Source organism: Pomacea canaliculata, linkage group LG5, assembly GCF_003073045.1.
Source record: "Pomacea canaliculata isolate SZHN2017 linkage group LG5, ASM307304v1, whole genome shotgun sequence".
Classification (NCBI taxonomy): domain Eukaryota; kingdom Metazoa; phylum Mollusca; class Gastropoda; order Architaenioglossa; family Ampullariidae; genus Pomacea; species Pomacea canaliculata.
Genome location: NC_037594.1, coordinates 5705533 through 5721167, shown reverse-complemented (window position 1 = coordinate 5721167; position 15635 = coordinate 5705533). Strand labels below are relative to the sequence as shown.

General features: G+C 37.3%; 1 protein-coding gene across 1 annotated transcript; it reads left to right on the top strand.

Annotated features, from left to right (window-relative positions):
- The first annotated feature begins 478 nt into the window (after positions 1-478).
- Positions 479-14465, top strand: LOC112564537 (ATP-dependent RNA helicase DHX8-like). Its single transcript, XM_025239406.1, is given in 27 exon segments — positions 479-633; positions 1028-1113; positions 2439-2630; positions 3085-3272; positions 4559-4621; positions 4919-5201; positions 5547-5645; positions 5871-5981; positions 6506-6797; positions 7034-7131; positions 7476-7548; positions 7551-7622; positions 8163-8344; positions 8676-8790; positions 8793-8869; positions 9076-9261; positions 9435-9521; positions 9768-9891; positions 10113-10294; positions 10560-10700; positions 12212-12509; positions 12797-12837; positions 12839-12925; positions 13257-13453; positions 13643-13822; positions 14229-14401; positions 14404-14465. Coding segments are annotated over 27 exon segments (3789 nt in total). The 5' UTR covers positions 479-533.
- Positions 14466-15635: the final 1170 nt, after the last annotated feature.

Genomic DNA, 15635 nt, shown 5'->3' with positions numbered 1-15635 from the left:
TCTAATCTGAGTCAATTCTTGGGAAAATCTCTCGATCCTTCCTTTTTTATGACTGGCACGGGTAATTAAGGTGAGATAGTGTATATAAGTAATTATAGGAGGTGACATAAGGTGTAGAATGCGTTCGAAAACACACACACACAAACAGAACTGTACCACTTTCTATTGATATATCCTAAATATTCATCAAGTATATGTAACAGATATATTCCACTTTTCTATAGATTCCTCTACCCGTTTAATGTTCACCTTCTGTGTTAAGAACCGAAAGGGGGTGTGTAGCCATTAAAATTGCAATATATGTAACAGCTAATGCCAGACGGCCTTCCAACAATTAAAACTATCACACACACACACACAAAATATCATCGCTGCACACAAATTACATGTAACTTCTCACACAGTTGTGACTTGAGTTTGCAATCCGCCCTTTATTCCTAAATGGATCAGATCTTATATGACACTATTTGTATTTAGTTTATAGAACCGGAAGTTTACGACAAGACAGACATACGAGCTCTCGCTACATCAAGATGGATGAAGAAGAACTCAATAAACTTGAGTATTTGTCACTAGTATCGAAAGTATGTACAGAACTGGAAAACCACTTGGGAATTAACGATAAAGATCTGGGTAAGTTTAACAAAATCACTGAAAGTTCGTAATCGTATGCATGAAAAAAAAAAAAAGAAATCAAAATATACTGCAATGAAAATTCTGACAGGACTCACGCATTATTACTATTCAAAGATAAGGTTTACTAAATAATCAATAACTGAAGTGTTGTTAACAGTGCAGGTGTTTTACCATTTGTTCGTCTTAGTCGTATGTAACGCTGTGTTGTACTTGTTTTAGAGATACGAGGAGAGCAGGATTAGCAGAAAATGATTCAAAAGCAGTAAAACAGAAAAAGCAGATTAGATAAAGTTAAAGGAATGAGGAAAGCAAACAGATTCTGAAGGCAGTGTGTGTTTGTGTGAGAGGGAACATAATAACTGTATAACTCTTTCCATATCTTTTATTACAGCTGAGTTTGTGATCCATTTAGCAGAGGAAAATGATACCTTTGAGAAATTCAAGAAAACGCTGGAAGAAAAAGATGCCCAGTTTTCTGTAAGCACCATTGACTTCTTTAGCTGTATTGGAAATTGAAAATATTTCTGATATTTCTATTTAGATGTTTTGGCTATGAAATTGCCTACACACAGTGTTCCCTCGCTACTTCGTGTTTCATCTATCGCGGATTCACTACTTCGCGTTTTTTTTGAGTGAAGTATTGATCGATACTTCCGCGCTGGGAATTATCATTTTACAAAACACCATAGATATTTCAACAGGAAAAAGACGAAAAATTTAGCTATATTAGTTTGTCTATTGAAATATCATGGTAATTTTGTAGATAGTCAGATGAAAGAAATAATTGTGTATGAGAAATCCATTGCTATGTGTAAGCGACGAGCCATGATTGGCTTATAACCCGGTGGAAAAAAGCCATAGAGTTATGAATAGATTTCCATAGAAATATTGTAAATTTCTTTGGATAACTCTATGGCTTTTTCCACTGGGAAGTTACAACTGATGCGCAAGTCACATAATATCTCTCACTCTATGGTATCTCCCATCTCGCAGCCAGTTCGCATCAGTTTTTTTGATTTTTTTGTGTTGAACTCGGTTGAACGCTGTCTGAAGAGGTGTAAAAATTCGTGATGAGTACAGTTATAATTTTTGTACACTTAAGTGTTATTGTACTGTATTAATACCATGATTAATATATTACTTTACACTAACATGATATTGTTTTACATGTATATATTATTATTGCATGTATGTCCCTAATTCGCGGAAATTCGTTTATCGCGGCTGGTCTTGGAACCTATCCCCCGCGATAAAAGAGGGAACACTGTATTTCTATTGTAGCAGGAGTGCTTGTTTATGGCAGCGTGTACCGCTGACAGTGCTTGTCACTAGTATAATGTTTATAAAAGTAGTAAGGTACATTTAAGGCAGCGGTTCTCAACCTTTTACTTGTGACGCCCCCCTGACGAACAAAGGTACGTCCGCGCCCCCCTTAGCCACACAATGTAATCTAATTTCACTAATACCGGTATAAGAAACTTTAAAAAAATGACCACCTTCGCGCCCCCCTTGTAAGCACGTCGCGTCCCACCGTTTGAGAACCGCGGATTTAAGGGTTCTACCTAAAAGAAGTGCATGCAAGTAAATGATTCAATTATGACTCTGCCATATACGGTACAGCTATTATTCCCTTCTTATTTCAGATCCATTTAGAACATAATAGAATGGCATTGTTTTTGCATGTTGGCATTTGGTTACCTTATGAATTTAAAAAATTATTTTTTAAGAGGAAATCTTACTGAAAGCAGGAAAATAGATTTCATTTTCTTTCCTATTGATTTCTGTTTTATTTTTATTTAAAGGATTCTCTCATTGCCAATCTGCTGCGACTGATCAAGAAAATGAAACCCAAACCAAAAGACTCTATCAATGAGAGGCTTTCTGAGCCATCTTGGGATGAAAGAGAGAAAGAAGAAGAAGAAAAGAAAAGCAAGCTCGAAATTAACAAGCAGCTGTTCCCAGCTTTGGCTATGGCAAATGATCCCAGGATTAGAGTAAGGTTTTAAGAAGTGGTATTCATGAACCCATTTACTCTGTGTTTGTGTGAGAGACCAAGTAAGCAAGAGAGTGTAATTGTGGAAGATATCTGAACTGAGGATTTCCGTCTTGATCAGAGGAATAAAAATCCTGTTCTAGGGATCAATGGCCTAACAATAAAGAATTTGAGTCTTGAGAGTAATAAAAAGTTAGAACTTGGAAATTGACATGAAAGCTTTGAAATTTAGCTGCAAGAAAAAGTCTGTTTTATATTCTTATGCGTCATGTACCTTTCTTTTTACCTATCCTATTGTTTTGTTTTCATTTAGGTAAGAACAGTTTGAAGAGGTTCTTTCTAAACTTATAGTAAAGTTTGTTTCTTTTCTCTATTTCCCCATTCTCGTTGTACTTTTTTTTTATGAGTATTGATGTTTTGAGACTGAAGTTAGCATTTTGTTTGTTGTTTCTTAGATGATGTTAGATTCTGATGATGAAGAGTATCATCTTACTGAGATTACTAGTGGAAAGGAAAACAAAGGCACAGAGGAAAAAGTTCAGCTTCCAGTAATCAAAGGTGAAGATGCGCAAGTAGCTGACCAAATGATGGATGAATTGGAAGCACTTCTGTCTAGTGCAAAACAAGAAAGTCAGAAAAAAAGGTATTGTTAGTAAAGTACTTACCAGAGTGTGATATTCCCAAGAAGTTTAGAGTAAAAATAAATCTGCTTGACTGGCATACTAGTAACAATTCTTGCATGGAATTACGAAGCTGGGTATAGAATATATTCATAACATTTGTTAATTTCAAAGAGATGGTATTGTAGAAAGATCAAATTACCTTGTTAGGAAAATGTGAGAAAAATATTGCCACTAGATGGCAGTAGAACAGTGCCTGAAGTGCTTCTCAGATAACGTAACATCTGGTATAGTCAGGTTACCATAAGTAATACTCAGGATTAACCATTTCTACTTAAAACTCTGACCTCAAATAACAGATTCTTACATTAAAAGTGTTGTACTATCATAATGATATTTTAAGGACTTAAAGTTCGCATTCATCGAATGTTGAAAAGAAACATGAGTACATCAAAATTTTCGGTTAAAAAATTTGTTTTTCTTGATTGGAGATAACATTAAAGAGATAGAAGATCATCTTGAATATTTAAAAATCAAAAATCAAATCAAAATCAAAACAGACTTTATTGTCTGCCCAGGAGGACAGAAATTTGTCTTTGCTCACATACCCATACAGACATTTAACAAACAGTAGGAGTAAAAGTGAGGAGTAAAATAGTGTTGATGCACCAGTCCATCAGGCAATGTTTATCCTAACAACAAACCTTGGGTGACCAAGGGCCTAAAAGCACTGCTGACAAAAAGAAACATTTGTTCATCACGGGCAGAAGGACAGAAGATTACATAGAGGACCATGATCTATCCGTTGGTGGGCAGATACGAGCATACTAGTTAGTCCGCTTTCAGTAGTTTTGGACCAACGAGTGTCGACGAGATTGAAACAGAGGTCGAGTTAGCTCTCGCCATAAACCCGATGTGTCAGAATGCGGCTCGTGGTTACATCTTGAGCTCGCTGGAGGGAGTTGATGCTTCGCATGACGCAAGAGATACGCCGAGAAAGATCTTGGGTGTCCTAGTGGAGGCGTACGGCGACGGAAGGATGTCGACATCAGTGACGTGATAGGTGGTCGACGAATACGCCGCGAAGCTCCAGAATTTAAGCAGGCGAGGTAGAAGGCGCGCAGAGCGTCGAAGTGGCGGCGATTGACACTATCTCGAGGACTGCAGCCCGACCGGTCAGGGAAAGTGACTGCCCCCGTCGTCCGTAGGATGACAGGGAAATAAAACTGACTGGAAAGTGTAACTAATTTAATTGTAACTAATAATCTTGCTAATCGTTATCTGCTTATTTATACTTTTATTTGTTTAGCCATGGGCATGAGAAGAAATCCCGCAGGAGCAGGAGTCGTGATCGAGTGAAAGAAAAGAAAAAGTAAGATGCTAGTGAGATAAGGATTAAAATAGGTGTGTATATTCAAAACTTACATGGACGATCTTGAATTTCTTCAAGGCAAACCTTTCATCACAGTTTGATGAGCTTGTAAGTGTTCCTAGAATGTGACTCACTTTAGAACTGCAGCCTAAGAAGGTATATTCTTGTCTACATGAGCTGAGTAGTAAGAATGTCTATAATATTTAAAGGGATGTATTAAAGTCATTTGCTTATATTACTGATTTTTGTTTTTAAGTTTTGATTTTTGAAAACCTGGCACTGACTTTATGTCCACAGGAGACATCACTCTCGAAGTAGATCCAGAAGTAGACGGCGATCTCGAAGTCGATCGAGGTCCAGGAATCAAGATCGCAAAAAGCGTAGGCACAGTCGCTCCCGCAGCAGAGACAGAGACCACAAACGGGATAGAGACCACAAGAGAGATCATGAAAGGACTAGAGACAGTGATCGTGACAAGGAATCTCGGCAGAAACTGAGGGATCGTGAAGTTCAGGATGGAGAGAGACTCAAAAAGCAGGAACAATACAATGATATCCCTCTGGAGCCTCTTGTAGGACATGTGCGTTGGCTTTCATTCCACAAACTTGGTGCTTTTTTTTGCTTTTTTGTTTTTGTTTTTGTATTTTTTTCAAGTCATGGATAGGGGCTTGGAATTTGAAGCAGTTGGGTGAAGTTTATCAGATTTTGGAAACAAGATGCAATTGAAAGAAGGGAAGAGGAAAAAGTCTAGTTTTAAAGCATAGTTAAAATTCTTGATGGATTTTATTTTTGTTGTGAAAAGAGTATCTCTGTTAGGGAGAAATCTTATTTTGGCTTAATCCTTGTTTCGTTGCTTGAGTGATTTCTTTATCCTTTAGAAGTTTTAGAAGACCAAATTTTAAGGAGATTTTTGGAATAATTTCAGATATATGCAGGGAAAGTCACCACCATCATGCAGTTTGGCTGTTTTGTACAGCTTGAAGGACTTCGTAAACGATGGGAGGGACTGGTACATGTTTCCCAGGTTTGTCAGAAATCTTTACATGTATTTAACCTATCAAATGCAGAGCACTCCATATGTATGTTTGTATATTTATTTATAAAATGTGTGTGCATGGATGAGTGAGTGTTGGCATTATTTCTTGAGGTGCAAATAAGTGGTACCTGACCTTAGTCTGAATTTTGCTGAGAGCAACATGCACCACTGATATTATTGTGCTTGATCAAAATTTCTTAATATCTGCTACAGCTCCGGCGAGAAGGAAGAGTGACAAATGTCAGTGATGTGGTCACAAGAGGTCAGAAAGTCATGGTTAAAGTGTTATCATTTACAGGCCAGAAGACCAGCTTATCAATGAAGGTAAGTATTTTAATATTATAACCATTTTTTCTTGTGGAACAAGAAAAAAGTGGCTTATACCTTAGATGATATTTAGCACCAATTGTATGTCAGAAGTTGAATCAGAACAAATGTATTTGTGTTTAACTTTTCACTAAAATTTTATGCATGTTATTTTTTTTATTTACTACCTTCTGTTTTTTTAAAATCACATTTCTTCATTACCTTGATCAGACTACATAACTATTAGGAATTTAGAGGCTACAATTGCTCTTTGACCAAATGAATTACTGGCCTGGTTTGGGTGTGGGCATTAGTGGTCCTGGCCATTGAGGGCCTCACTGTACCCAGATCTTACCCCATGAGATCACTTTAAAAGGGTCTGTGAAAAGAACTCACTAGTCTTTCATTTTGTTGTTATAAAAATATGCATTTATTATTATTATTATTAAAACTAACACTGTAAAATTAATGTTTGACTATACTATTGGGATCTGCAAAATGTTACATTGATAATAATCCTTCTCACATTGTGTTACTTTTAGGATGTCGATCAAGATTCAGGTGAAGATTTGAACCCTCAGCTGACACGCAGTATTGTTGGTGGGGAGGTAAAGAATGACGAGTCAGATGCCAGGAACCCTGACCGCCCATCAACACTACCATTGGTGAATGCCCCAGAAGTCGATGATTCAGGAGAAGTGCGAACATTCAAGCGCATTTCTTCACCAGAACGGTGGGAGCTGAAACAAATGATGGCTGCCAAAGCCATCGAAATCACAGAGCTGCCAGACTTTGATGATGAGACTGGACTCCTTCCCAAGCAAGATGACTCAGGTATGACACACAATATGGTTTGCTTTATCAGTTAGTTCACCTAACTGAACTAATTGCTGTTTTATTTCAGAGTTTTTGAAATTGTTATACCATAATAGGTCACCATTTGTGCCCATATTTAGCATATAACAAAGCAAAGACTGTTTAGAAATGTAGAACATTTTTTAGGTTTTTCTCGTGTTCCTTATTGGTTTGAAAAGAAAGCAAGCGATTACTTTGTGAAACTTGTATTTCAGATGAAGATATTGAGGTGGAAATTGTGGAGGAGGAACCACCTTTTCTTTCTGGTCATGGTCGACACTGGGTGGACCTCAGTCCTGTGAAAATTGTAAAAGTGAGTATCATGACCAACTTATTCAGTCCCCTTATTAAAAATAAATGTGTGAGCAAGAAAATATTTAAAAACTCTAATTTTGTCACAAATTATGCTTTTCTTCTATGTTTCTTGAACATTTGATACTCGTAAACTTTTGTGACATCTCAGAAGATATTGAAATAAATGTATGTACGGTGTGATGTTGGCAAGAACGACTGGCTGGAATGCTGGATGTGATGGTGTCAAAACGTTACTGCTCTGCTCAGCATTTAGATATTGGTGCTTGTGCATCAAGAAAATCTGATTGTTCTTCTATGGTTACTGTACAATAACAGCTTTATGGAATCATTTGTTGTTTTTAGAATCCTGATGGGTCTTTGGCTCAATCAGCCATGATGCAGAGTGCCCTGCAAAAGGAAAGACGAGAACTGAAACAAGCCAGAGAGAGGCTGAGGCAGGTGCTGTGCCTGCAGGAATCAACACCAACTGGATTGATCCTATGCCTGATGGTATGACATTCTTGCATCATTGGATGAATTTGGCATGAACCCTTATTGTTACCAAGACTTGCAATTTAATGTAAAAATGATTAAACAGTACTTGGCTTAATGTTGCATATAAGAGTCAAATGAACTTACCACAAGTGATGCTCGGAGTTAACCATTTGTGTAAAATTCTGAAAATTCCATAAAAAGTGTGCTCAGGGTTGACTATTTTTACCTAAGTTTCAAAGCCTGAGTAACACTCAGGATTAATGTTAATGTTGTTTATACCAAAAATGTTGAATGTGAGCTTTTACAGAGAATGGTTATAAAAAAGAAGAAATGGAAGTTTATGTGGCTAAGAATGATTTTCATGTTCTGCCAATGTATTCTTTTGTGGTCTTTGTTTATGGTTTAAATTGCAATTTCTGCATAATGCAAAGAAGTAAGCTAACAAGCATTTAAAAATAAAAATTTGAAAGTATGGTAGAAAAAAAATATGTTTACTGAAATTGTTATTCAGTCCCAAATAGTTTTTGACAAATCTGTCCCCTTTTCTCTCATAAGCTGACAGCAGAAAGTTGGCAGCAAACTTAAGAGGTATCGGCATGACGCCACATGAACTGCCAGAATGGAAGAGACACATCACTGGTGGGCCCAAGGCTTCTTATGGAAAAAGGGAGAAAAAGTCCATTCTTGAGCAAAGACAAAGTCTTCCAATATTTAAACTCAAAGAAGAGTTGTTGAAGGTAGAAGACAGTATTTCTTGTCAGCTGATTCCTTTTACTGTCTGATCTATTAAATGATTACAGGATCACTTCAGAGTAATTAACATTATAAACATTAGAATAGATATGGTTTAAAAGGTTTTCTCACCTCCTGAAATTAAAAAAAAAAGAAATGCTGTCAAGAAACTTAGTCCCCTTTAAATTGAGCACCTAGGTTAAGAATAAAAAGTTGATGCTTTTAGAGTGAAGAATTATGTATATAACTTATGTTAATACACCTGTTGAGGTCAGGTAAGTAAGACTGCTATGTAAATAATATGCTGATACTTTTAACATTCCTCATGTCTTTTAGGCTGTACATGACAACCAGATCCTCATTGTCATTGGCGAGACTGGTTCAGGGAAGACAACTCAGATCACGCAATATTTGGCAGAGAGTGGCTATACTACTCGTGGAAAGATTGGCTGCACCAGCCACGTCGAGTAGCTGCCATGTCTGTGGCAAAGAGGGTGTCAGAAGAGTTTGGTTGCAGATTAGGTCAAGAGGTATGCACAATCAAAGTTGTAGGATTTTTACTTTGTTCAGAAGGTCTGTGTTGTCACCCATTTTCATAGCAACCCTGCTGTTTTTGCTTTTGTTATGTTTAATCCATAGTGCTAAAGAACTTTTTCTTTGTCTTATGAGATAAGAGTAAACTTCATTATGTGCTGTGATAGACTCTTATGTTGTAATGGATATCTGTCCTGTGCAGGTTGGGTACACAATCCGTTTTGAAGACTGTACAAGTCCTGAGACAAAGATCAAATACATGACAGATGGTATGCTGCTTCGAGAGTGTCTTATTGATCCAGACCTTCTTCAGTATAGTGTCGTCATGTTGGACGAGGCTCACGAGCGAACTATACATACTGATGTTCTGTTTGGTCTTCTTAAGCAGGTATGGCTTGCTTACAGGCTTCATTCTTGATGATTTGTAAATTAACCTTGGAAAGACAGAGAAGCTGCCACACCTTGCACCCTTTTGCATGCAGAGCAAAGTGTGAAAAGGTCATGTTTGAGTTAGTGAAAAATTAATGCTTGGTGCTATGAATCCTGTTTGATTTGTTGCAGGCTGTGAAAAAACGCAAAGAGCTGAAACTGATTGTCACCTCTGCCACCCTGGATGCCATCAAATTCTCTCAATACTTCTTTGAGGCAGTGAGTACTCTTTTGTGTTTCTCATTATTTTGTAAAACAAATTTCTTGTTTCTTTGTATTTGCTTATTTACTGGTGAGAAAAGATAACATTATGATACACCCCTATAGCAAATCATCACATTCTTAAATAAAAACATCATGCATAAATTTATTTAATAATGTGCTGTTAGTTTATTGTTGAATATTGGATGTTTTGAAGAATAAACAAGCAGACTAAATTTTTACATGCATGATTTTAACCTTCAGCCAATCTTCACCATTCCTGGGCGGACATACCCAGTAGAGATTCTGTATACTAAAGAAGCAGAGACTGACTACCTTGATGCATCAATGATTACTGTGATGCAGATCCACCTGACAGAGCCACCAGGTAAGGACATTACACTTAAGATAGATTGAAAGAGATTCGAAATAATTGTAATAACATTTTCGAAGTCCATAATAACAACCATATAACTGTTGGAGAGACAAAAATCTGGTAAATGACATTTAAAAACAAAAACTTGGTAATCCCAGTAAAGTAGGAGAAGAAATGTGAATTTATAAAAAAGCTAAAAAGTGCAGTTGCAAAAAACCTTTCTGTTACTATAGGTGATGTGCTGCTGTTTCTCACTGGTCAAGAAGAGATTGACTCTGCATGTGAAATTTTGTATGAACGGATGAAGGCCCTGGGTCCAGAAGTCCCGGACCTTATTATTCTTCCTGTGTATTCAGCCCTGCCTTCAGAGATGCAGACAAGAATCTTTGAGCCAGCACCACCAGGATCAAGGAAGTTGGTTGTGATGTTTGTGTGCATGTATGTGTGAAATCACACACACATATTAACAGTGCTATTATTAGGGACAGCATATGCGTGTTGATGAGAGGTCCCTGATTACCAAGGGTCCTTGGTACTGAGCTACTATTTTCCTTAAATATATATTTCATTCAAGCTTACTTAGCATACTGATATTTTTTGTGTTCTTCATTATGTAACTTGAGTGATATATATATATTCAATTAAACCCATGACCAAGGATCTTTCTTCTGTTCCCACAGGTTATAATTGCCACAAACATAGCTGAGACATCATTGACCATAGATGGCATTTACTATGTGGTAGACCCAGGATTTGTCAAGCAAAATGTGTACAACTCCAAGACTGGCATGGACCAGCTGATCGTCACACCAATTTCACAGGTACCCACCTTTAGCCCATGCTGCATGCACCTTTTAATTTGGCTATTAATGGCTATTTAAGTTGATCATGTCTACATTCTAACCTTTGGTGGTCACCATGCACCATTGCAACATCATCTAGACCAGTGGTTCTCAAAGTATTTCAGATGGCGGACCACTTAACTAAAGTAAAAAATAAGGCGGCCATCAAGGCCTAAAATCACTCTGTGCTGTGAATTTCAAATTTAAATTGCCCCTTTTGCTTCATTTCAATTCAAAACTAAATGTTCTTTTATGACAGTAGTATAGTAATAAGTTTAGATAAAATTACAGACTTCTCAAAGCACACTTTAATACTGGACCTGCACTGAGTTACTAAGGTAACCACGAACTTGTAATACTGGACTGCTGGCCGAGGATTTTGTTCCCAGTTAACTATTAAAACGAGGCATGTCTGTACAAAGCTTCTTGTTTACTCACATTCACTGTTTAGGCTAGCTGAGACTGAAGCAAAAACTTTGCAAGAGGCTAAGCTTTGGTTTCGGCAGAGAGATCAGATGGCAATCCACATCGTGGGGTAATGGATGATGCAATGCTTGCGCAGTGACATAAAGACTTAGCTGCTAAGCCAGTGTTTAATGCCAACAAGCAGTAAGGCATCAACAAAATTAACACTGGACTAATTAGTGTATCTCGCAACTTAATCATCACATTGCTGACGAGAGTGTGAGCTGCAGCCATGAAGTTGTCCACAGACATCCTCTGAGAATCAGCGATCAAGACATTCTAACATCTTCTAAGCGTCTATTGTTAGTTGTTGGATAGCAGGAAGCGTTTCACTTCCTTGTCGATAAAGTTGAAGGAGTAACCTTCGCAATTAGTCTTACAAGTCAGTCTGGGACACAAGATGTTTGTTGATGCAGTTCAAGCTAATCATATAACACTTTTGATTACTTGAATGAATTTCAAATGACTTCTTTGAAATACGCTTTCAAATCTAATCCTTAAAGAGACATACCAGAAAAAGAACGTAAACTACTCATCATATTTGCAGATAATTGAAACTGTAGTTTTTTTAAAATATGAAAATTATTAGTAATATTAAATTCCCCTGAGATTGCCGGGATTATCTTCCTTGGACAACATCCTTTGAATTGTTGTCTCCCTTTTCCCCTACCTTGCCTCTGCCCACTTCATCACATGTATTTTATGTCAAGACACGTATTATTTCTTTTAAATTTTTATTGTGGGGATTGTCAGAAGATTAAAAAAATTAATTATGAAGAATGATAATCAACAGAAGAATATAAAAAAAAGAGAATGAATTTAAATGCAGGAACAGATACACAAGCGCAAACTTGTGTGTTTTTGCCACTTTGTACAAGTAGTATTAAAATTGAATTTATGACTGAAGCTTGGATTTGTGTAAAGTTTGGTCTTGAAAGACAACAGAACCAGGACCAGACATGCAGCACTTCAATGAATGTAGTTTATATGTCTATTACCTAATCATAACTATTTGCACTTGGCAGGCACAAGCCAAGCAGAGAGCTGGTCGTGCTGGCCGAACAGGGCCAGGAAAATGTTACCGGCTCTACACCGAGCGTGCTTATCGGGATGAGATGCTTCCAACGAATGTTCCCGAAATCCAGCGCACCAATCTTGCTAGCACTGTGTTGTCGCTCAAAGCGATGGGCATCAATGATCTTCTCTCTTTTGATTTTATGGATGCACCACCAATGCAGACGTTGATTTCTGCAATGGAACAGTTACATGCACTCAGTGCCCTGGATGATGAAGGGCTGCTCACACGCCTTGGTCGACGGGTAAGTTACTTTGCAACTTAATACTCTCTCCGTTTGTCAAGTATGAATTCAGCTTCTTAAAGCACAAAAATCAGCATTTAAAATGTTTGTATACTTTTTTATTTAAAGTTGTTTCAAAAATGTCAGCCTTGTGTTAATGTTTCCTGTGGTCATAGTTGAGGACAAATATTTAAAAATTTGGGTGAGGTGTTAAAAGTACTAGTATGAAATTTGATATGCTTTGAAATTAGGGTTACGGATGAATTCTATTTTTTAGAGCCTGATCATTCTTCATGCATGTTTCAACTGCAGATGCAGAGTTCCCACTGGAGCCTATGCTGTCTAAGATGCTGAATCATGTCTGTACACCTATCATGCAGTGATGAAATCCTGACCATTGTCTCCATGCTGTCAGTTCAAAATGTCTTCTACAGACCCAAGGTATGTTCTGTGTGGTGATTCTGTGGACATTTTTGATAAGTTCATTTATTTCTCCATTGAATTAGTGCAAATGTGCAATCTAACCTTCCTTGTTTGTAAAAATGTTCCCCATTCCAACAAAAAACAGGAAAAAGCAGAAAATGACCAGTAGGATTATGAGGTACAGGTACAAAATCAGTCCATAACCAACCTTGTTACTAAGCTTCACACACACATATGGCTGCTGTTTCAATCACCACCCAACTTCAACAAAGATTATTGCCAAAAAGACTTGATGAGCCTTTTGATGGAGAGCTGTTCAATGTTCTATGACTTCTGGTTTCTTCTGCAGGATAAACAAGCATTGGCTGATCAAAAGAAGGCCAAATTTCACCAGCCTGAAGGGGACCATTTGACTCTTTTGTCAGTGTACAATTCGTGGAAGAACAACAAATTTTCATCACCATGGTGTTATGAAAACTTTGTTCAAATTCGAACCCTTAAGCGAGCACAAGATGTGCGCAAACAAATGTTGGGCATTATGGACAGGTAAGTCACTGTAGTCAACATAAAGTTAAGAATTGCAGACAAGGAAATAATGAAGATCTACAGATATACGTGATCACAAAAAATTGATTACCACCAATGAAGATTTTCAGACATAGCAAGCATCAAATACCTCTAAGAATGGATTAGTTGGTGAAAAATGTTAATGTTGACCTACATATATTTTTGTAGGCACAAGCTAGATGTGGTGTCATCAGGCAAGAACACAGCAAGGGTTCAAAAAGCCATCTGCAGTGGTTTCTTCCGTAATGCTGCCAAGAAGGACCCACAGGAAGGATATCGCACTATCGTTGATTCCCAGGTTGTCTATATTCATCCTTCAAGTGCTCTGTTCAACAGACAGCCAGACTGGTAAGTGGGAGTAGAAATACTGTAACTATTTTTAAAAAATGGATGTCTTTCCTTCTTCTGTGTGATCTGGTAGTGCAGTGGTGAAATGTTTGTCATCAGTCCAATGATGTCTGCTAGGCTTAGATGTCATCTTGGGCATGCTGTTCTTTTGTGTGCATGTCATAGATCCTTGAGACAACATAGAACACCAATCCTACATTATTTTTTACTTAGTTTCAATGTTTTTTTGGGTGTGGCTCTATAATTGTTGTCAAAAGCTTTTTATAAAGATATGATTAAGGTTGTTTTTTTTAGCCATATGAGTTAGTGCATTCACCTTAAAGCTGATATATCTCATACTGTTGTGTACTTGCTGGTTCAATGTACCATCCTTCTTGACCTTTTTCTTTTGCTTATGTTTATCCAGGGTAATATACCATGAATTGGTGATGACCACTAAGGAATACATGCGAGAAGTGACAGCTATAGACCCCAAGTGGCTTGTGGAATTTGCACCAAAGTTTTTTAAATTCTCAGACCCTACCCGCCTCAGCAAGCAGAAAAGCAGCAGAAGATTGAGCCATTGTTATAACAAGTATGAGAGCCCAATGCTTGGAGGATCTCCAGAGCTTTCAGGAAGTTCCACACCAAAGTAACATTCTGACCAAATCTGTCACCATGCCATGCTGTGGGATACAATTATGTCTATATGTATATACTTTTGGTCTTGTGCTGATGAGTGCAAGATCAACAGAGACAAGTGGGCTGTTTCTTTTCCAGCTGTGTACATAAACAATGTGTCCAAAAACAGTTTTTGAATGCATCTTATTGCAAGCACATTTCAAACTATTTTCTCAACATGCAAAACACCTCATGCCATTTCAAAAGATTTGGTTACTTTGATGGTAGTAGAGCATTTTCTGGGTCATTTGTAAGTTGGTTATGTTGATTTTGCAAACTGTATACACATAAAGGTTTGAAAATGAAGCCGGCTTAGGCCTAACTGGGATACAATTGACATACCTGTTAATAACTTTGTACTGGGAAAGAAAGAAATTATGAAGTTCATGGCTGTTTTTTTTAAAGACATTCATGTATGTGATTGTGTTTGCATGCATGTCATCACATAGGCAAAGAGAAGCATGAAGTGTGTTTGATGTGTAGAGAAGTAAAAAAAAGAAATGGATGTTTTTTTCTTTTTTACGTAAGTGTTGGGAGTAAGCAGCTTTTTTTGTGTTTTTTTTTTGTAGGCTTTTCATGTGAACTATCACTCCTGCACAGTCTTTTGACTTAATGCTTCCATCTTCTTGAACTGTGAACAGAAGCAATCTAAAGATATGTTCATAAACAGTCATGTATGCTTAACAGTAGATGTAAACAGTAGTTATTACCAAAGTGGGTAGTGTTTACAAAATTAGTTTTTCAGGTAATGTACAAGAGACATATTGGAAGCTGATTAGAACGTTGATTTAAGAATAATTATAGTTTTATTTGTAGAGTACATTTCCCGTAAAGGCAAGCTCAATGCACTTTGCACAAAAAAACTGAACTGACAGTTAACCACACAACAAACAAATGTAAATAACACCATAGCAAACATAAATGAAATATGAAATAAACAGAACAGTTTGCTGGACTATAAAAGTGCTATTCAGTTCGCACCTGCAAACACCTGCTGTTTCACACGTGCACCTGCAGAATGAATATTACGATGACTGTAGTCATTGACTGCAATTTTTGTGACAGCTGTACAGCTTGTACAAACTGGGGTTATAGTGGGAAGATGGGAAATAGTTTTCATTGTCATTGGCGAGACTGGTTCAGGAAGGGGGGG